General features: G+C 33.5%; 1 protein-coding gene and 2 pseudogenes across 1 annotated transcript; all 3 read left to right on the plus strand.

Annotated features, from left to right (window-relative positions):
• The first annotated feature begins 5,874 nt into the window (after window positions 1-5,874).
• LOC129293682 (kunitz-type trypsin inhibitor alpha chain-like) lies at window positions 5,875-6,509 on the plus strand (annotated as a pseudogene).
• Window positions 6,510-10,683: 4,174 nt separating this feature from the next.
• LOC129305055 (trypsin inhibitor-like) lies at window positions 10,684-11,536 on the plus strand. Its single transcript, XM_054944969.1, has one exon. The coding sequence runs from the start codon at window positions 10,690-10,692 to the stop codon at window positions 11,323-11,325; it is 636 nt and encodes a 211-aa protein (XP_054800944.1). The 5' UTR covers window positions 10,684-10,689; the 3' UTR covers window positions 11,326-11,536.
• Window positions 11,537-12,772: 1,236 nt separating this feature from the next.
• On the plus strand, window positions 12,773-14,318 carry LOC129293768 (trypsin inhibitor-like; annotated as a pseudogene).
• The last annotated feature ends 9,811 nt before the right edge of the window (window positions 14,319-24,129 follow it).

Below are 24,129 nucleotides of genomic sequence, written 5' to 3' on the forward strand. Positions count from 1 at the left end.
TAAACACACAATTCACATTACAATTAACATACAACTACCCAAAGCAGGGTTCCCCCGATTACCTCCAACCTTTGAGAGGTTAAAGGTTTACCCATCAATCTAATAACTTCTAAGCTTGAATTTTCTAAACTAAATAGGTGTCCAAGAGCCAAAACTACAATCAATCAAGTTGATGTCCATTAGTAAGGCTAAACTCAAGCATCCATCTCTCATCTCCACTTTTAAATTGCCTAATGTCCACTCTACATGAGTTTTAGTCTATTCATTAAGTTTATTATCTATTTATAACATCACATAACTTCATTGAATACCAACATTACCATTAATACCTCACCAACAATAATAATGATAGATTTAATATCTATTTTTAGATATTAATGGAACTCACCATCCAACAACCACCAAAATCATTAATACTAGATTTAAATACTCTAAACAACTTTCATTAACTCTATTTGAGTCAATGGGTTCAGACCCATACCCCATATGAACCAAAATCATCATCCTTATTTAAACCATAACCCAAATCCTTGAGAAAATGGAAGAAGAAAGGAGAAAAAGGGTTTAGGAATCTTACCTTGGATGATTTAAAGCTTCAAACCTTCTCAAATCCTCCCTTAGATCATGCCCTAGTAGAGCTTAGTGCGTCTCTTCCATTTTCTCCTTTCTTTCTGTCTATTTCTATCTCATTTTCGTAATTAATATCTGCAGAATTTGGACAGTGCGCCACGACACATGTCCCCATGCACCGTGGCATGTGATACAGAGAAGGAAGCTTTTGTTTTGTGGCCCTGTGTGTCACATCCCAAAAAATCAGGTGTGACTGGCACGGGATGTACGTATAAAACTCATATATCTTAAGCCTTAATTAAAGAAACTCATATTCTATACCATAAACATATTTGACATTCTAATAGCATTTTATTTTTAATACTTTTCATGCAATGAGATTCGTAAATTTTTGTAGAAAAGTCTAGCAGTACCTCACCTACAAGTAAGATTTTCCAAAATCTTACAACAACAGAGAACAACAACAACCTAACAAAATTCTGCTCCTAACCAACAGATATACAATCTCATAAGAAAGACATGGATCCTACTATAATACCTGTAGAGCACCTAAGATCCAATCAAGTTGAGATTTGCTTGAAATAATTTTTTCACTTCAATTCATCAATAAAGCCTCTCAATAACCAATTGGAGCTATAAGTTCAACAATCCTATCTGAAATCAAAATATTTTTTAGTGAATAACATCCCAAATTTAAAATTTAAGAGAAGTAAAAGAAAGAAATATGAATGAAGTAGGAATGAGTTTAAATAAAAATAAAAGAAATCATTTAGAATAGAAGGGTTTCATAACTCAAGTCAAATTATTCCATTCACATACTTTATTCAAAAAATTCTCATATGATAATAACATAGTAATCCACATCCTAATTATCATGCTCATATCAAACAATTAGGAGATGTATCATTCATTGTAAAGAAATCTATTCATAAAAACCATCTTATTTAAAAGGATTAGTTTAAAAACAATAATTTTAAAATTTTTCTTTGGTAGGACTTGATCAGAATGATTAACAAGCGTGGATATACAATCCACGAGAGTAAATAACCAACAAACACAGCTAAAAGCTACGAAACAAGCACAGGCATGATGCCTACGAAACAAGTGTGAGTATGATGCTCACGGATATCCATCCCTCTGTTCCACATGCGTTGGCCTGTGCATGGGGTTAGCACCTCCTACAAGCACCCTACTAATTAGGTGTACCATGACACATCAAGGGCTAACAGGACTGCCGTTAACAACCAGCATTCTGATTTAGTCTCCAACTTAAATCAAACACTTTCAATATAATAAATAATAGTAGACACCCAATCATAAAAGAATTTTATCTCTTCTTTCAAAACTCAGTATACTAGAAGCAATTTTTTTCCATAATAATCAATGGTAGAACTTAAGTCATGGATATGGCTAAATGTTATTTTGGAGGAAATAAATTTATAAATAAGTCATTTTGAATGCTATTCACTTACTTGAGATACTTTTAAATACATAGCATACTTATAATTGGCTGTTTTTGTGATATTGTTCGCTTCTTAATCCCTTAATGCCCCAAGTGATATCATTATTATTTCTTTTATTCATTTTTATAAATCTAAATTTTTTAATCCAAGTTAATTTAGAGGAATAGAAAAGAAAATCTCAACTTAAACCATTCACAATAAAATTTTAAATCTCTAGGGTACTTATATAAACACATTTAAAGTCACCAGGTTTTCTAATAAAAAATAGGCAACTTTTATCATGACTCATTCAACATCATCGATCATATAAATCTATTTTTCATAATCTTCCATTCACAAACATTTGGTCAAACGACTTATATGCTTAAATACCTTTTCCCCATAATTTCTAATTTCATTTCCAATCTTTCATTACAAAGATAATTGCCTATTATAATAATTTAACTAACATTAATACATTTATCAAACCATAAGTCTTTTACCAGACAAGACATTTCATCGAACATATTGTGTATATTCATAATCCAACCACACAGCAGCATCTTATTCTTTAAAGCTCTTTTTTTTCCTGCAATTTCCAATATCAAATTTTAATTTACTAAACTTGTCTAATTTCACTCCTTCCACACAGATCAATTAAGCTCAAGGAAAAATAAAATTGATTTATTCATCATATAGTAACTAAAATATATGCAAGTGAGATTATCAACCAAGAATTATGCTTTTAAACTTAATTTTCAACTTGATCAAACCCCATTTACTCCACCCCCAATCACGCACAGGAACAATAATAAAGAAGTAAACAACTTCAACCAATTAACACACCCACACACAAAATCCATGATAGAAAAGAGGAGATCCACCAAGAATCAATTACGTTTTAAGAAAATTCAAACGCAAATAGAGGGGAGAAACATATTCTTTTAAAATTTATCTCAGCTTGTTTAAACCGCCAGTTATATCCCATCCACGCATCACATTGTAATAGAGGGGAAAAATCAATTTCACACCAACCCATTCAACATGAGCTTGCTGCTGCAAGGAGAAAAAGAGATAAATCCAACTCACCAAGAAAGCCTACAGAGAACGAAGGAAGGAGATCATCAAGCTCCTTCAACTCTTGTGAGCAGCAGCAACAGAAACAGGGGAGAAGGAAGGAGTTAACCACTTGAACAGGGATGAGAAATTCACAATCGAACCTCCCCTAACTCCTCACGTGTTTACCACACACAAATGAACAGAATGAAGGAGGAGGAGGAACGTTTGACAGCACCGACAGCGGAAGGAAGACTGAAATGGACGATGAAGCTGGGAACAACTCACAACTTGGACCACAAACAGCAGCAACAGATCACAGCGTTCATGGCCCCTGTGTTTGCGAACTGAACAGCAGAGAAGGAAGAAGAAGACGGAGGTGGCAGAGCTCTGCGTTCAGAGCTTCCTTCTCCTCTGGGTTTCTTTTTTTAAGTCGGTGAAGAGAAGGAAGGAAAGGAGATTTTCGAATGCTCTGTTTCGGACGGGAGAGAGATAAAATTCCGAACAAAGACATAATTGGGGAACTACAAGAAATGACCAAGGAAAATTACAAGAAATGACACAAATTTTTTTTGTAATTTAAAACAAGGTAAAAACTAACTTATACTCAATAGAATTCGAATTTTGGGACTTGAAGAAAGATATTAATATAAATTTCTCTAAACTACTACTCTCCACTTACTATAAAATTAATTTAAATAAAATATAAATTATAATAATTTTTTATTTATTATTATTATTATTATTTTAAATTTTAAGATCATTACACATCCACTTCAAAATGTAATAGAATGCTTTATTATTAATTTTAACTTAAATTTTTAGGTCATTACACTGTGTGCCGCAGCATGTGACACAGGTTTTGTAACTTGTTTTTCACACTTTTTGGTTCTCAAGTGATCCAATTTTACTTTGAACATAAAATATACCTAAAAATTTAACTAAAAATACTTATTATTTTTATCTGATCACACACCAAGTCAACTTATTTAATTATCCTAATTAAACTTAATAAATCAGGGAATTAAAACTCAAAATGTTGCACGAATCAGAATATTAAGCCTTAAGGACTCATTAAGAACATTAACTATAATTAAGACATTATTTTGGAAATTTCAAAAAGTCAAAGATCAAGATATATCATTGTTTGGATTTAAAATTTTCTGAAGTTATTTTTTTTTTCTGTACACATCCATCTTTCAGTATTTATATTTAATATTTTTAGCATCCATTATTTCAATGTCTTCAATACTCAACTTTGATCTTTTTAATACTCATTCTTAACATGTCGGTAATTAAAAAATCAAAGATAAATGTTAAAAACATAGAAGATAAGTATCGAAAATATCAAAGATGAGTATCGAAAAATTCCGAAAAGAATGAGTTATGAAAATGTTAAAAATGGATACTAATAATGGGAAAGGTGAGTGCTGACAACATGAAGGACAAGTACCGGAAAATAAGGTAAAAAAAAAATAATTCCAATGATTATGGTTTCCTCTTTTCTCTTTAAATTTCATAAATTAATGGTCTTATATTGTAATTAATATTCTTTGTTTTAAAGGTCCTTAAATGTCATTTACCCTTTGAGATCCGATGCAAATTCTTAGTTTTGGATGGGCCAACTAGAATAAGTCAAAAATTTAGGATTAGACTTAATAAAATAATACATTTTTAATGTTCTGACTAATTCTGGCCTAAATAATTAGAAGCTGCATGTAAGTCGCAAAGTGGAGCACATGCATTATAACAAATTCAGGCACACTGATCAAGTAGGCGATCGGTTTTGGTGCTCATCGATCACGTCGGCATTCGGTGTTGGCGCTCATCAGGTGATCGTGCTCATCACCTGATGAGCAATCTGGACTAAAAATCTAATCGGTCCAAATTTATCACTTTTATTATTTATATTTTAATATATATTTATTAAAATATAAAATATAAAATTTTAATAAATTTATTTTATTATCAATTTAGACAATACAGTTTAATTTAGGTGATTCAATTTAATATTATTTTAAAAAAAAAACTCATAAATTAACTATCCAGATGTACTTTGAATCCAATCTGTTCAGAGTATATCTGAATAATTAATTTATAATTTTTTTAAAAAAATTAATATTAAATTAGATCATTTAAGTTAAATCTATATTGTCTAGATTGATAGTGAAATAAATTTATTAAAATTTTATATTTTAATATTAAATATAAAATAAAATTAGAAAAATAAATTTTATAAAATCCAGAACGTCCACACTTTTAGCTAGTATGGCTCCATCATTTCATGACCCGTGATAAAGATTACCGTACCGTCTTTTGTCATGTCATGTTGGGAAATAAGTTCAAAACAAAGGATTTAAATCCTTTAAAGTTCAGATATTAGTGAATTTCAGTGAAGTTCTTTTTAGTATTTTTTCTTATTTTATTATTTTTAATAAAACATAAATTTTTTCTTTTTTCATTAAAGAGGAAAACTTCATTGTAATTCACTGATCTCAACTTCAGATAATTTTAATCCCAAAACAAATGAGAATTAAATACAATACCTCCATGTGTCATATGCGTCGAACCTCGAATCCAAACCCCTAGCAATACATAAAGGGTGTCATAATGCATGAAATGAGATGTTTCTCATTTAGACAGAACATGCATTGTGGGCATGCGTAAGGAATCGTACATGTATGTAAAAGCGACATATGAATAAATGAAAGAAACAAAAGACCATCACAAGATGCAACGTAAAAATGCATCTATAAGTACAACCACCTTATGCATAGAAGCACACAGCATCCAATTGCAAGCCAAAATGAAGAATGTGTTGCCTCTGCATTGCCTCATCTTCTGCATCTTCCTCTTTGCCTTGCCCACAAGTAATCTTGCAGACAGATTATTGCTTGACACGGATGGCAACGAATTAAGAAATGGAGGCTCATACTATAATGTGGAGGGCTAGAGCTTTCCAAAACTGGAACCGAAACCTGCCCTCTCACCGTCGTCCAGGCTCTGTCGGAGACTTCTAAAGGCCTGCCGGCGACAATCTGGACCCCTCCTCGAATTGCTATTCTCATACCAGGATTTGACCTCAAGATTGAATTTGAACCACAAAATCCATCCCCTTGCTACCAACAAGGATCTAGTTTACAATGGAAGGTTGAGGAAAAATCACAAGTGGTGAAGATTGCATCAAACCAAGAAGAGAGAGTATTCGGGTCGTTTCAAATCCAGCCATACAAAGATGTTAGCTGCCGTCCCCTTGACTACAAGCTTGTTTACTGTGAACGTAAATATTACTACTCGCGAGAACGTGACTGTAAAGATCTTGGAATCTCCACTGACGGCGACAGCAATAGGCGTTTGGTTGTGAAAGATGGAGATCCACTCATAGTTCGGTTCGTGAATGCTGATCGCGGAGGTGACTCTGCTCGATTCAGCATTGTTTGATTAATTTGATCATCGTTGTTTGTTAAAGTTCATGCAGTCATCATGTTGTAAGAGGAGCTTCCTAGTCTGTCTCCGCCATAGCTAAGTTTAATAATAAGACTGCACTCTACTTGGTTAGTAAACAAATATTCCCTTGGATTCAGTTTATAATTGATTTAGATTTGGTGACTGTACTTAATGAAAACATTGAATGCCTATCTAAACTGTTAAAATCAGATCAACGGTTCAAATAAACTTATTTATTCATTAATATCAAGTGGAGTATAAATTCATAACCATTGATCTAGACTTTAACAGTTCAAATAGTACAACCATTCAATGCTTATATCAAATACATTTATCAAATTCAAATTCATTTATAAGTCACTTCGTATTATCACATTAAAATCATGGAGGTAATTAAATTATTGATGATGCTTAAAGTACAAAACAAAATTTTCATTTTATTCTTATTAAATGTATCATTTTTAAAAATATTTTCTCTCTCAATAATATAGAGCATATTACTCTGTGCTTGTTAAAAGTTGTGGAAGGGTAGAATGGGAAGAAAGTACTTAATGATCCAGCTTTTTATGCCAAGTGATTCATAAAAAGGATAAAAAACTCTTTCTAGAATGCAACTTATAAGCAGAATCAGGAGGGAATCAATTTTATTCAATTGATGATCACACGCTAATATATTTACTCTCTCGTATCCTTAATATGAGATACTTAATTAATCAACTTCATGTTTATTAAAAATAGTAGTTATATCTTTAACGTTGTTAAAAAAATGTAACTTATAAATTTTTCCCTTATTTTGCAATTATAATAAACATAAATAATTGTTATCTAGAAATTCAAATGATAACAAGTAAGGATAAATTTTCAAAAAAAAAAATGTATTACTCTAATTAAGTTTAAGACAAAAAAATTACCCGAAGAGTTATTGAAGATACAAAGCTTCAAACATTAAAGAACATGATAAATCCAACAATCTACAGATACACTTGTACTAAATGGGCTCCTCCACAAGAAGAATGGGTCATTTGATGTAGATATCTCTGATGATCGAAGAGATATAGTTACTTGCATGGCCATACTTCAAGACAAAAATGGTAATTCGATCACATACTTCCCAAAAAAAAAAATCATGCAATTACACCCCTTGCACATCTATATATTATATGGGAATTATGGGAATTCTAAAAGTATTAGGGCTCAGATGGAACTAGAATTTCAGAGAGAGATAGCAGTCCTTATTCCAAAGTCTTAAGACATGCAACGGAACACTAAATTAATCATTCATTTATCCATTCAATTAGAGAGGTTCAAGCTCTTATTCTGAGTGATTGGATCGTCAATTAGGTTATTTTCACTAGCTTATTCACGATTCTATATATATATATATATATACACCCCTTCTTACCATAAGACGCAGAAATTTTCCTTTTAAAAAATTGGTGTAACCAGCAACCACTTGCCATAAACCTTTTTTTTTTTTTGCTTCGCATGATCTAGCCATGGCTATTATATTTCAAAAAATAAGTCATTATTATTAGGGACTGTTCAGGATGCAGAATTTAGAGAATTTACAGTAAAACAAAGTAAAAAGGCAATCTTGTAATTTGGAGAGTATGTCTTTCGAGTTGCTGAATAACCAAAAATGGAAAAAAATTACCATAAATTAATTCGTGATGATAACGTATAATCAATATTAAGTATCTCATTTAAACTACGATTGAAGATGGATTAGATATATAGTTTTGATTGTCTATTGTCAAATCGAAAAAAGGAAAATAATAAAATTGAGAAGGCTGACAGCTGAGATAAGTTTTACACTTGATAGTACCATGGATCACATGGACTTAAAAAATGTTATAAATGAGCTATTAATTTAGTCTCAATTAATATTAAGTAAAAATGTTGACTATTTTAATATTTCTTAATGTTCTTAATTAAACTATTAATTATCTCATGCCAATGAGAATATTGGTGAGCAAATAATTGTTAAGAATCATTTAAAAATATTAATCACAATTAACGGTGTTAAAGGTGTTATATTAGCACGTTTTATCAGTGTTATAATCTCATCTTTAGAACAATAAGAACCAAAACCAATAACTAAAATAAACTTAAAGGATTCCATCAATAAATTAAACTCAAGTGATCAAATTAATAATTAAAACAAATTTAAAAAAAATTAAAAGTTTCGTTACCCTTTCTTTTAAGATTTCATAAATTCATGGCCCAACATTGAAATTAATATTATTTAAAGGTCTTTAAATGTCATTTACCCTTTGAGGTTCCACACAAATTTTTAGTTATAGTATACGTGGTGTTGTAAGGAAAAATAAGCCGCATGTAAGATGCAAAGTGTGGCGCATGCATTATAACACACAATCAGGCACATTAATCTAGAGCAAGGCTCCGTCAATGGCCAGTGTTAGAAAATAAGCACACAAAAAAAGAAAATAAAAAAGACTTCCACGTGTCATATGCATGGTCCATCCTCGAAACCCCTGGCAATACATAAAAGGTGTCTAAATGCATGAAATGAGATGTTTCTCATTCAGACAGCACAACATTTGTGGGCATATAATGAATCGCATATGCGACCGAGGCAGGATTTATCTATGAGGGGGTCAAGTATACTCCCATCCAACTATTTTTTAAAACTTTTACTTGATTTGAAATATAACATATTGAATAATTTTTATAATTATTTTTTTAACTATATCTCTATTTTATTTATTATTTATTTTGAAAAAAATAATGTATGAAAATTTTAATTACTATTATCAATATCTTTATATAGAGTATTTAATAAGCATTTATTAAAAAGATATAAAAACATTTTAAAAATTAAAGTTTTGACTAATATTTTTTAAGGATTGTGAATTAATTACTAATGTCCTATATTTTGGTCTAAAGGAAGTATAATATAGGATGTTTCCTAAAAGCCCTACTTAATCCAAAATACATGGTATTGACTAAGTTTTATGTATTTTTTTAATTTACTCTTATTTTATTATATTGTAACTTTACTCAAGTAATTAATGAGAGTGTTTTGATTAAATCAAATGTTATATTTATTCCACTCAAATATATGAATAGAAAGATGTAAAAAAATTGGAAAATCAAAATTTTAACTATTTTTTGTTAGAAAAGTAAATTAATTAACAATGATTTATATTATAATTTGAGAAGTATATTACACTATTTTACAAAATTTTTATAAATTTGTGGCAAGTCAGGCATATAACATCTAATAGCAGGGGGGGAAGGGAATTAAAACTTCCGTCCCTCCACCCCTGAATATATGTAGAGCCGTCAATTGGGACTAGCCCTAAGCCTGAAAAAATTAAGGGTCAGGTTGCTACTTTGATCTTTAAAAAGATAAATTGAGCTTAAAAGGGCCCTTTTAAGCCTGAAAATAAAAGGGCCAGCCCTTTTAAGTCCTAATACATTTTAAAAAACAACAATAGAAATATATATATATATATATATATATAAAAGAAGACACCACATCACTCAGACTCAACACTCACTCTCTAATCCAGATAATAGACACGCACATTATTATTTGCTTACTTTGAATATTTTTACATTCTTTAAATAACTTGAAATTATGATTTTGGTTTATTATTTATTGCAAATAATGAGAATGAAAAAGGAAGATATGAAAAGCTTAACATATTTACCATTGATGACGATACACAGGGAGAATGATCAAATCATATTGATATTAATGATGATGAAATTATTAAGATTTAGCTAATGATGCTACCAACGTATAATTGATGTCGAAATTGATTTTGGGATGTTATTTTTTTATCAGACTTAAAATTTTTGTTGTGTGAATTAATTTTATTTACTTTTTTAGACTTAATGTGATGTGAAATAACTTTGTAAGAATTTTAAATATTTTTTTAAATTCTTAAATTGAAAAATTAAAAAAATAAATAGGACCGAAGCCCTGAAGGCCAGGGTCGAACTGCTAAAAATAGAGCTCTGAGATGTAATCGAGCTTAAAAAGGGCAACTTGTTTAGGTCCTGGTCCTTGAAGGACCGGCCCTAATTGACTCTTATAAATATATGCACGAAAAAATAAAACCATCGCACGATAGAAAGTAAAAATGAATCTATAAATACAACCTTGTTGTATACAGAAGCACACAGCATCTAATTGCAAGCCAAAATGAAGAGTGTGTTGCCTCTGCATGCCCTCGTCTTCAGCCTCTTTCTCTTGGCCTTGCCCACAAGCAATCTTGCCAGAGATCAATTGCTTGACGCTGATGGCGAAATGTTAAGAAATGGAGGCTCATACTATCTACTTCCAGCATACAGTGGAAATGGTGGTGGCCTTGAACTCGCCAAAACCGTAGACGAAACCTGCCCTCTCACCGTCGTCCAAGCTCGCTCTGAGACCTCGAGAGGCCTGCCGGCGACGATCTGGACCCCACCACGAATTGCTTTTCTCTCACCACGATTTCCCCTCAACATTGAATTTGAACCAAGATATCTACCCCCTTGCTACCAACAATCAAGGTTACGATGGAAGGTCGAGAGAAAATCACAAGTGGTGAAGATTGCATCAGACAAAGAGCAGAGACTAGTTGGGCAGTTTAAAATCCAACCTTACAAAGATGACTACAAGCTTGTTTACTGTGATGATGATGATTTGGAAGGTAACAGTGATGATTGTAAAGATCTGGGGATTTCCATTGACGACCAGAACAACAGGCGTTTGGCTGTGAAGCACGGAGACCCACTCGCTGTTCGATTCGTGAAGGCTAATCAAAGAGGCGACTATGCTCGAATGAGCATTGTTTGATGTTCATCACTTGTGCTTTTTGTGTTTTTCGTAAAAGTTTATGCAGTCATGTTGTTGTGAGACGAGCTTCGTACGTAGCTACGTATAATAAAACAGCACTCTAGTACTTGTTATAACTACAAGTAATCTGAATCGAAAATGAACTCATTTTAGATCTTCATTATTACAAAAAGAGAATATCATGTCATCCCTGGTAAAACCTATATTATTCTTCGTCATTGAATTGGCTGGTGGCCGTGTAAATCAAGTTTGACAGTTAGTTAGTAGCTTGTGGATTACTTCTACATTGTACGTTACGTTTTGTTTTTTAAAATTTTCAAGCACGTTTTCATTTTTTTTATTTTATAAATAATTATATGTCTTTTTATAAATTTACTGCCATCCAGCTTAATATTCTGTCATTCTTTTTTTTCCCCCCAGCAAACTAGCTAGTAAGATTTATCGCTATCCAATTGATAACTAAGACACATTTAAATAACTCCATTGATGTAAACTCGAAATTCTAAATCAATAATTAAAACAAAGTTAAAGAATTAAAAGTTTTATTATCCTTTTCTTTTTAATTTTCATAAATTCATGGTTTACATTGTAATTAATGTCCTTTAAAGGTCCCTAAATGTCATTTATCCTTTGAGGTCACATGCACATAAATTGTAGGCTTTAGAAATAAGAAGCGGCATGTAAGATGCAAGTGTGGCTCATGCATCATAACAGAGTCAGGCACACTGAAGAGTGAAGACGAAGAAGTGCAGCGACGGAGCCAGGGCCCAAGGGGTGTAGAATAATTTAATAAACATTAATATTTTTAAAAAATAATATTCATGCTATGACTAAATTTGTAATAACATATGTAAATAAATTAATTATCATTTTTTATTTTAAAAAATTATATTGAACAAGTTGATTTAGTCTTTTATTGTAAATATGTTATTCATATTTTATTTAGATCATTAAAATATTCTATATCTAATAAATTTTTGAACTCAAATATTTTTTATTTAGTTTAGAGAGTACAAAATATTAAAAGTAAGGAATGCAAAGTTGCAAAATTATATACCCCACTTGAATTTTTTTTCCTAAAAATGCACCCTCTCAAACTAATGTGGCTCTGTCACTGATCAAAAATAATATGGGAGGGAGAGAATCCTACTCCCATATTATGGCCTATGTGAAAAGATTATTGTTGTGGACGTCTTTTGTCAAGTTAATTAGAGAATAATTAAGCTCAAAACAAACGAAAATAAAAATGCTGCCACTTGTCATATGCATGGTCCAGCCTTGAATCCAAGCCTCTATGGCAAGGCATGAAAAAGGTGTCTTTAATGCATGTAACAAGATGTTTCTCATTGTGACAGCAACATGATTCGTGCTTGTGGGCACCAAGGAATCACATGAAAGATAAAGCAGAAACAAAAGACCATCACATGACGATGCAACGTCCGTAGAGATGCATGCATCTATAAATAAAGCTGAGAATAAGGGTCGGGTTTGGAGGATTGGGCTTGTAAACCCTGTTTAAATAAGAGTTCGAGCTTTGAAAATTATTTTTTTCAAAGTAACTGGGCTTGAGGGCTTGATCCTGATAAGCCCTATAAAAAAGGGCTCGAGCCCGGACGGCTCTTCAAACCCTAATAAGCCTAATTATTTTATATATATATATATACACACACATACACACATATATTTGATTGATAATGATACAATTTGGTTAATATTTATTGTAGGTGATCAAGAAGAAATTGTAAAGGTAATTGGTATTGAATTTCCACCTCCATCTTCAATAAATACACTTACATTCGAGGGATTTAATATTTTATTTATAGATGATGAGGATAAAGAAGATTTGGATTTTGATTGATGAATGTGTGTTGTTTAGATTTTTAAAATATTATTTAATTTTTAAAATATTGTGTGGATTTTAATTTTTTAATTTAAAAAATTTTAATTAATTTATAATATTTAATTTTATTTAAATTTTTTTAATTTTTTTTAACAAGGATCTCGGGCTAGGCTCTAAGCCCTTTACATAAGAGCCGAACTTCAAAAAAAGGGTTAAAAATGAATAATCAGGCTTAAAGATTTAGACTGTTATGGGCCGAGCCCATAAGGTCCACCTATATTTCCAACTATATCTATAGATACAAATTTGTATATAATAGAAGCACACAGCATCTAATAACTACAAGCCAAAATCAAGACTTTTTTGCCCCTGCATACCCTCCCTCATCTTCTTTCTCTTCCTCTTCGCCTTGCCCACAAGTAATCTTGCCAGAGTTGTTTGACGCAGATGGCGACATATTAATAAACAGTGGCTCAGACTACATATTTCCAGCTTTCAGAGGCAAAGGTGGAGGGCTAGAGCTTGCCAGAACTGGAAGCTAAACCTGCCCTCCCACCGTCGTCCAAGCTCCGTCGGAGACTTCTAGAGGCCGATCGGCAAGAATCAGGACCCCATATCGAATTGCTATTTTCAAACCAGGCTTTTATCTCAACGTTGAATTTCAATCCAAAAATCCATCCCCTTGCCACCACCAACAATCTAGGTTACACTGGAAGGTTGAGGAAAAGTTACAATTGGTGAAGATTGCATAACAAGGAAGAGAGACTATTTGGGTCGTTCCAAATCCAGCCATACAGAGATGATTACTCAAGCTTGTTTGCTGTGATGTTGAGTCGGAAGGTGACAGTTTCCATTGATTACCAGAACAACAAGCGTTTGGTTGTGAAGGATGGAGACCCACTCGCAGTTCGGTTCGTAAAGGCTAATCGCAGAGGCCACACCATGCTCGCACGAGCATTGTTTGATGTTGGTCGCTTCTCATTTTTGTTGTTTGTTGAAGTTTATGCAGTCAGCTTGTTGCAAGACGAGCTTCTTATCAGTTTCCGTACGTTGTATTTACGTATAATAAGACTGCACCGTACTTGTTAATTACTCTGGTTTGTTAGAATAGTCCATTTTATTCAGCTGATAATCCACACGCTAATCTATTTATTATTTTATTTCTTAAGCTGTGTTCTATATATATGATCTGAATCCAAACTAAACTCATTTTATATCTTATCTCAGACTTGAAGAGTTCTAGCTTGCAATTCAAACTTTGGAATTCTACATTCTTTCTACTTTTGTTGGCTAATCACTTTTTACTTCACTATAATTTAATGAAATTTTTATTATTGACAAAGTGATTTGTAACTTGAATAGAATTACCTCTTAACAAATGACGTGTGCACTATAAAAAAAGCCCTTGCAATTCAATATTTTTTTTATATGATATAATTCATGGATATTTTTACACATATTTTATAAATTTTAAATATTTCCATTTAATAAATTACTATTATTTGGACCATCATTCAACTACAGTTCGGTGGATAAATCTTCAGTCAATATTTTAACCAAGTCAACGATCAATTTAATTTTTGAAGCGCTAAATAATAAAAAGTATAAAGTAACAAATTCATATAACTAAAATATGGATAGATTGAGATACACGTTAGGAAGGTGCAGGAACTAACCATCATATTCTAAACGCCAATCTTCCCAAGGCCGCTTTTTTAGCATATCTAATGGCAAACGTCCAAATTTGAGGATTTCGTTCCACTTGTTTTGTACTTTCTTTTTCTATTTTTTTTCCCCGGCCGACCTCGTCTTTCTAGAATTCAATATGGTAACCATGAATGTGAGGGTATGATCGGTGATTTGACAGCAAAAGCAATAAAAAATCCAACATAAAATATTATTTTTAGTGCCACAAGATATGATTGATTAGCTGATCTTTCAAAATTTAATGTTGGTTCATTCAAACCATATAAACCGAGACACAAATTTACTTATTCAATGGGTATACCGTTTGCCATAGTAACAACCATTCTATTTAATAGAAAATAATTGTTGAAGGTTTTTATCATATGGTACTCAGCAAGTACCCAAATTTCAAATTTTTGAGAGAACATATGTGAGAAGTATTTTGATCATAAAGGTTGTTTTGAATTTTCAAACAAAAATATATTTTGATAATTTTTAAAATAAAATTCATAATTATAATTGAAATACTTACTGAATGAGTAACTTTATGTCACTCACTAAATCCAAATCCTATCTTTAAATCCAGAAAAGATGAATGTTATTTAATATTGCCTCTATTCTGTTTTTTTTTTTTTTTGTAAGGTAAACAATAGTCCCTCTATTCTTATTCAAAGTCATCTTTAACTACAATAATTCACGCAAACCAACATAACTGATTAAAATTAATTGATGTTCTTAAAATTACTCAATCTTTCCAACAAAAATACTACTTTTAAATGCAAAAAATCATAACTCAATCTTACTCTTAAATGCAATTTGTTACATGCACGAGGTGTTTATATATGCATGCACTACCACAGAAAATACCCATACTTGATGCTTATTTTTTCAATACTTGACAGTTTTTAACCGTCAAATAAGGGTGCGACATATATTAAAGAAATAATACTTGACGGTTAAAAACCGTCAAGTATTAATCTTATACTTGACGGTTATTTGAAAACAACCATCAAGTATATGAAGTAAATATGCACTTCCCAGCACTTGACGCTTGTTTTGAAACAAGTGTCAAGTATTTATGGCCAATGTTCTTTTGGCCATAAATGCTTGACGCTTGTTTCCTTATAACCGTCAAGTATTTACAAATACTTGACGCTTGTTTTGAAACAAGCGTCAACTATATTGATACTTGACGGTTATTTTGAAATAACCGTCAAGTATTAATGATATAATTTTTTTTATATGGTAGCTGCTTTTAAAGCAGCCCCCTGCATAAAGATACAGATAAAGATAAAAAACAGCCAGCCAGCAACGAAAATAATACAATATAATGAATGTTTGTAATAGTATCTCCTATCTAATTAACATAAAAATTCCTATACATTTAACCTTAAAATCTAAACTTATTTGCAAACTAATATTTCAAAATTAAGTGGCCTATCCCATAAAAATTGGCCCAAAAATGTGTATATAAATGTAACTAACTATTGTACCGGCCTAACTACTGTTGCTACCCACATATTGAAAACACATTGGGCCACCTCTTCAAGGACCTCTTCTACATGTGCAGTCGTATAACGAACGCAATAGACGTTCTTGAAGTACTGTAAGCAAATAGTTACAACAATTTTAAGTTAATAGGTAGCTAATTAAATTGTTTAAAATTTATAATTGAAGTGTAATTAAATTTTATATATATACCTTGTTAGATAATGTGGTAGGGGCATGAGTGATAATGTCCTTCATGAACGTCATCAAGCAATAACCACAGTCATTGCTCTGATCTGGCTGGAATGGACACTATAAAAAACACATATCAATGAAATTGCAAAATATAATGAGACAATTTCTTGATTAAAAACTTGACCAATTAAATGAATACCTTAACAGTGACCCATTTCTCTGAAGATTCGAATGCCCTCATCTTAGGGGACACAGTCATGTCGGTCGCAGTGCGATACAACACCACACTCTAAGAAGGAATTATGGAATGAATGTGAGAAATATATATATGAATGAAAACTAAAATTAAAAAGAAATAACAAGTAAAAAAATCTAACTTACTCATTAAAAAGTACCACCATATCTTCCCTGTTGCTTGGCTCTCCATTAAGGGGATCGAGATACCATATTTTTGGAGCAACGGGATTAACCACAATAAGCATCCAGTGTCCCCTAACAAGAAAAACACATGTTACCAAACAAATAAATATAAAAAAATATTTACTCGTAACAAATATTAACAACTCACCCTTGGCAGTAAGGAGCGAGAAATAAAGTATCCTTCGCTGCTCCCCTTTCTCGAAATTGATCCGAAAGCATTCTTGCTTGATTTTCAAGGGCTTCCTTTGTAATATTATTGTGGGGAGAGACATCATGAGGATTAACCAGCTTGATCTTTGACTCGAGGCCACCAGGAACCACGAATGAGGTATAAAGGTGACTTGGGTGAAAAAATATACAAGTTAATATGCTTGCATACTCACACACATAAATAATTCAAGAAATTAACTAATAAATGTTGAAGAATTACCTCATGTAGAAAGTCATCAAACTAGTGCTCGCCATATCGTGCTTGAGGATTTCATTCAAAATTTCATCCCGAACGACTTCAAATGATGCTCTACCAAATAGCCCATCGTCAAAATTAATGATATCCCCTATCGGCTCTTGACGAATCATCCTCGTAGCCGAAGCATAGGTCTCAAGAGAGTCACGGAATTTGTTTTCTACAACAGGCATAGGCACTGCATGTTGCGAAACCGTGACTGACTCTTTAGTATGGCCCGACACCTTATCCTTCAATTTGCTTTTCCCCCTTGGCTATACAATGAAAAAGTTAGACATATATATATATATATATATATTAAAGATTTTAAATAATTATATAAATCATATATACCTTTTTCTTTGGTGGCAAGGGGTCCTTTGGCGGCTTTGGGTCCTTTGTCGGCTTTGGTGTACCAACCATAACAAGGTGGCTGGGCCATGCAACGAAGCTCCCCAACGCATCTCCTACCGTCTGCATCTCATCGGTAGGATAAGGTAATGGATACTTGGGGTCGATTGCAACAAGCAAGGAAACCCTAATGCAATCGGGCGGGAGGGGAAGGTTATGGATTGTGTCCCCGGCAATGTTATACACGCGTCCCGTTGCAACTACTTTGCGTGACGGATTGTCTGCTAAACAGTTGCAGTCATTCTCGCCCTAAATAAATGAAGAATGTTAGTTGTTTAGATAAAAAATTAGTTGAGCAAATTTAAAAGAGAAAATGCATTACCTCGGGTATTTTGTCTGAAGGGACTGTGCAGCTATCTTTTCCGCTGGGGCTAACGTCACCCAAAAGCCTCCCAGGGATCTGGCCCTTCAATAGCATGTCAATTAACTTTGCTTGGGCTTCTAGCTGTTGCTTCATAACAGCTTGCTCTTCTCTCAACTCTTGGACCTCGGATGAAGAAGCCGATGTTCGCTTCTTAATCTTGCCAAAGTATTGCTTTTTTGTGACACGAAGCCAACACCCCTAACACGACCAGGGTGGTCAGGGGTCCCCAACGCTCTAGCTAAGATATCCTCATGCTCAGGAAGCTTGCCCTGTGATACTTCTTGAGAGAGGAATCCTGTGAAAAGTAGAGCTAATTAGTATGCCTTTTAATAATCATTTATTAATTGATAGATAAGAATAACACTTACAATTTTTTCAGCAACCTCTTTCACACGAGGGTTGTCAATCACTCCATCTTTATTTGTTCGTGCCAATGCCCAGAGTCTTTGGCGGGATATAGTAACATCCGATCCCTCGGCCTCAACTTCTTTCTGCTCCACGCCTGCATACCCTAACCTCCCTGCTCTGTAAGGGTATTCATTCTTGGCCACTCTCTTCTTATTTTGGGCGCTCAGTTCCCTTAATCAATAACAAAAATATCCTGTTAGTACACATAGATATATTCAATAAAAGGCACTAAAATTTAAATTTTAAAAACATAAATACCTTAAATTCCTTCTCGCGCTGAGAGACAACAAAAGCATCCCAATCTTCTTGCTTTACTAAAGGCTGTAATAGGGGAGGAACTTGGGCTACAAATTCAGCATCAGGGTCTTTCAAATATTTTTGTGTAATAAAATGTCTGAAAGACGTAATGCCCTCCCAGCCTTTTGAAGGACAAAATCCTTCTTGCTCTCGTCTATTTCAAATCCTGACTGTAAAATAAAATAAATATGTTAGGTGCATCAATTTATAATATTATAATAGAATATAACTTAGTCAAATGCAACTTATAGATACAGTCTCCCAAACAATGTCCTTCGTGGCTTGATCAACTTTGCGCCAAGATTTTTGCGTGATAGGTACAGTTGTCTTTGCCACAACCCCAATATAACTTATAAACTTTGCAGATTTGATGGCTTGGCCTTTCTTGTTCCACTGCACTGATATTTTTTCCCTGCTGCTCTTGTTTTTGTGACTTCTTCCATTATTGTTAGGCCTCGCTGGATATTGTAATATTCCTGTTCCAATTTTTTTTGTGACAACGGAGCATCAACCAAGTTGTAGCGGGATCTGATGGAGGGATTTCAGTGGACTCAGAATCTGAAGCCATTTACCTGTAACACAATAAAATTCCAAAAATTAATCAACCATGATTAATTCAAATATAATCAACTATATTAATTCAAACATGAAACAAAAATGGCATAATTAATTCAAAGGTTACATGTTCAAGTTGCTCTTTTTCGTTTCCTTGACTTGGGTTTTTTACTTCCCCCTCCTTGAAATATTTTCTCCTTATGCTGAAATAATTTACCCCTCTTTGAAATCCAAATGCCTTCATTGTGATCATTTCTCATGTATAGAGCTTCATCAACAGTGTCGTTACTTTGATTTGATGTCCCTTCGAATGGGTCATCTTCAATTGCTACATTTTCATTTATTTTTTCATGTAACATAAGAATAGACCACCCCTTATTAGCAGGGTCAGGGACATAAAACACTTGTTTGGCTTGTTGCGCTAAAATAAAAGGCTCATCCTTATACCCTTCCTTGTTTAAATTGACTTGTACAAAGCCAAATTGGTAATCAAATTTCAAGCCATTTTTTCGATCAATCCACTTGCACCCAAAGACTGGAACTCGAAAGGATATGTAATCTAAATCCCATATATGCTCAATTACACCAAAGTATGACATGTTTGCATAGATAGGATTTTTATCCTTAGTGCTGGAAATATGCATGGAATGAGCTACAAGAGTTACACCACTATTTTGCATTGTGCTCCTATCATCTTGCTCCCTTGTATAAAATGTGTATCCGTTGACAAGGTAAGCAGTGTAAGAAATGGCCTGTCTGCTTGGACCGTTAGCTAACCATCTCAATTTGTTAGAAACTGAATTGAATCAACATTTAACTTTTGAAGAATGTGCTCCTTAAACCATCTTGTAAAAGTTTTGTTGTGTTCCCTAGCATACCAAATTTCTGATTTATTGAGATTGTCCCTCCTAAGTTCAGCCATATGCTTGTCTACATACTCTTCAACCTCTTCAGTGTTGTGCAACACATATAAGTGGGCTTGCTCCCACTGTACACTTGACATAGTAATGACTTTGTTTCCCATGATCCCTTCTCCACTTATTCTACCCATATGTCGAGACTTTGGAAGCCCAACATAGCTAATATGACTCAGGTACTCAGTACAAAAGTCAACAGCCTCTTCACAAATATACCGTTCAACAATACAACCCTCCGGTCGACTTGATTTTCACATAGCCTTTCAAAATCTTCATATAGCGCTCAATAGGATACATCCATCTTAAATAAGCAGGCCCGCACATTTGAACCTCCCTAACCAAGTGAACAGTTAGGTGGATCATAATATCAAAGAATGCCGGTGGAAAATACATCTCAAGCTCACACAGTGTTAATACAATTCGAGCTTGCAACCTTGGCAACTTATGTGGGTTAATCACTTTACTGCAAATGGACTTAAAAAACAAACATAACTTAGTGATCGTCCCTCGTACTTTAAGGGGTAAAATTGCACGTATAGCAACTAGAATGAAATCCTATTAAAACATGGCAATCGTGAGACTTTAAGCCCTTCAACTTCAAATCTTTCATTGATACAATATTTTTTATATTTGAAGAGTAACCCTCAGGAACTTTAACTACATTAAGGAACTCACAAAATGCAGTTTTCTCTTTCTTAGATAGCGTATAAGCTGCCGGAGGGAGAAAGGTACGGTTCCCCTTATCTTGGGGTGCTAATTCTTCTCTTATTCTAAAGAGACCATGTCCAACCTTGCTTTTATGCCATCTTTTTTTTTCCTGACACTTGGAGTAAAGTCCCAATAAGACTCTCACAAACATTTTTTTCAATATGCATGACATCAAGAAAATGCCGAACATCCAAGGTGGTCCAATAAGGGAGTTCAAAGAAAATAGATCTCTTCTTCCATCTGGTTGTCCCAAGGTGCCTTGCAAATGGTTTGCCAAATTCAATATCCAAATCCTTAATCTTCTCAAACAACTCATCACCAGTTAACGGCAAAGGTGTCTTACCTTCTTCTGGATTTCCATTGAACGCTTTTCTCAACCGCCGATAATGATGTTCTTGGTGTAAAAACCTACGGTGGCTGAGGTAAACATTCTTCATCCCATGTTGAAGCCTTATAGAATGTGTTCCCTCTTCACAAATAGGGCATCCAAGTTGCCCTTTAATGCTATACCTTGACAGATTGCCATAAGCAGGAAAGTCATTGATTGTACCGAAGAGCATAGCTCTTAAATTAAATCTTTCTTCTCTATACCCATCATATACCTCTATACCTGACTCCCACATGATCTTCAAGTCATCAATTAGAGGAGCCAAATATATGTCTATGTCATTCCCAGGTTGCTTGGGTCCCGCAATTAGCATGGACAACATCATATACTTGCGCTTCATGCAAAGCCATGGAGGAAGGTTATAAATCACCAAAATGACTGGCCAAGTGCTGTGGCTACTACTTTGAATCCCATGAGGATTCATCCCGTCGGTAGACAATGCAAGGCGTAGATTCCTACTCTCTTCCCCAAATTAGGGTACTCATAATCAATCTTTCTCCATTGTAGAGAATCAGCAGGATGACGAAGCATGCCATCTTTTATCCTTTCATCCGCCATGCCATGTTAAGTTTTTCACAATTTCTGCACTGCTATACATGCGTCTAAATCTAGGCACGATTGGAAAATACCATAGTGCCTTCAGGACTTGATCCGTTCTGCTTGTAGCGTGAGGCATTACACTTCGGACACTCGGTTAACGATGCATATTCATTCCGAAATAAAAGGCAATCATTAGGGCACGAGTGTATCTTTTCATAACTCATGCCAATTGATCGCAATACTTGTTTTGCGTCATATGTTCGACAAGGAAGCTCATTTTCCTTAGGAAGTAATTCTACTTTCAAATACCCAAGCAACTCAGTAAAGCTTGCATCACTCCATCCATGTTTTGCCTTCATGTTGTACAATTTTTAACACTGCTGACAACTTTGATGCACTACAACCAGCATACAACGGTGTCTCCGCATCACTTTTCAACTTCTCAAACATTTCCAGATAATCCTCGAGGTCCTCTTCAACTGCTTTGGCCATCTGTTCAAGACAATCTTCCTCAAGTGTGCATGTGTCAAAATCATCAGGAGATGATGCACAGCTTTCACTATGCTTCTGGCTGCAACCAATATCATCTCTTGTCTCTCCATGCATTGTCCAACACTTGTAACTTTGATCCATCCCATTAATCACGAGGTGTTCTTCACAAGTATCTGGACTAACCCGCTTCACAAGACCACACTTTAAACATGGGCAAACAATCCTAGTAGGATCCTCCGCATGCTTAACTGCAAGCTTAACAAAATTTGCCACCCCATCCCAATATTCCTTGGATAGACGATTGACAGACATCCATTCCTTATCCATAATTCCTAGAAAGATTAAGAGGGAAATATGATTAGTGACTTTGACTACTCCTAGATAGTGGGAGAATTAGATACAAAGATCAATTAGTCAATAAGTCACTAACCACATGTTTGCACATTCCCTCTTTAATCTTGTTTAAAACTAATAATTATATTTTAATGCTAGCCATTGAAATAATTTCGACAGCATAACAACTTAAAAAAGAGAGTTTCCGGGCCTTATCCCCTCTTCCTATTAATCTAAATGACAACAACAACAACATCCACAACAACAAACACATAAAGTTATATTCAAGAATAATTAAAAAAAAATTGATAGTATATATACGGCTTAAAATGAGTATTACCAGGTCTTTATGCCTTTAAAAAATCAAGTTATCCATAATGAGACTATATATGATCCAACAACAATAATAACAACATTAATAAGAAACTCAATTTAATTAAAATCATATTAAACCACATCAAACACTATATAAATATCAATTTAAAATATCAAAAATATTAAAAACAAGGTAATTAGGTGGTATACTATTTCATATCCTTAATGAATCTCCTCATATCAACAAAAAAATTGGATGATCCCTTAATTCAATAATTAAGTACCCAAAAACTCAAAACTTCAAACACTCACTGAGAAGAACAACAATGCAGATCAAAATAAATAACACAAAAATTATTTATTATGTATGAAAATCAAAATCAACAACCCATACATTCAAAATGAAGATTAATGATTGGGAAAGTAAGAACCTACCTCAACAAGAAGAGGGAACACCGACTGTGCAGAAAAACAGAGACGAGAGTCTGATGCAGAGTGATAGAGACCGAGAATCCCAACGAACGAGTGCCCACGAGACTTATGGAGGCCGAGAATCAAAAACCCCTCAAGAATCGAGACCGAAAATGTGTTTTTTGGCAGTTAGAGTGACGAAAAATGGGTTTGGTGGCTCTGGGTTTGTTTCTGAAGACGAAGGATTTGCAGAAATGGAGAGCGAAAAAGAAATCTAGGGAATTTAAATGACAATACTTGACGGTTATTTCATAATAACCGTCAAGTATTACATATTTGACGCTTGTTTTAAAAACAACCGTCAAGTATATGGCAGACAAACTTGACGGTTATTTCAAAACAAGCGTCAAGTATGTGAAAAAATTTAATTTTTTTTCTACTATTAATTTGACGTTTGTTTATTGAAGACCGACGTGTAAATTTTTGCTTTATATGACGGTTATTTATAAAAAAACATCAAATATATATACTTGACGGTTATCTTTAAATAACCGTCAAGTATTTACTTAAATATTTGACGCTTGTTTCGTA

This window comes from Prosopis cineraria, unplaced genomic scaffold (assembly GCF_029017545.1).
Source record: "Prosopis cineraria cultivar Desert tree isolate PC_DT_omini unplaced genomic scaffold, ASM2901754v1 PC1, whole genome shotgun sequence".
NCBI classification, from domain to species: domain Eukaryota; kingdom Viridiplantae; phylum Streptophyta; class Magnoliopsida; order Fabales; family Fabaceae; genus Prosopis; species Prosopis cineraria.

Coding starts and splice junctions, on each gene's coding strand:
- LOC129305055 (XM_054944969.1), top strand. CDS start 10,690: ATGAAGAGTGTGTTGCCTCTGCATGCCCTCGTCTTCAGCCTCTTTCTC.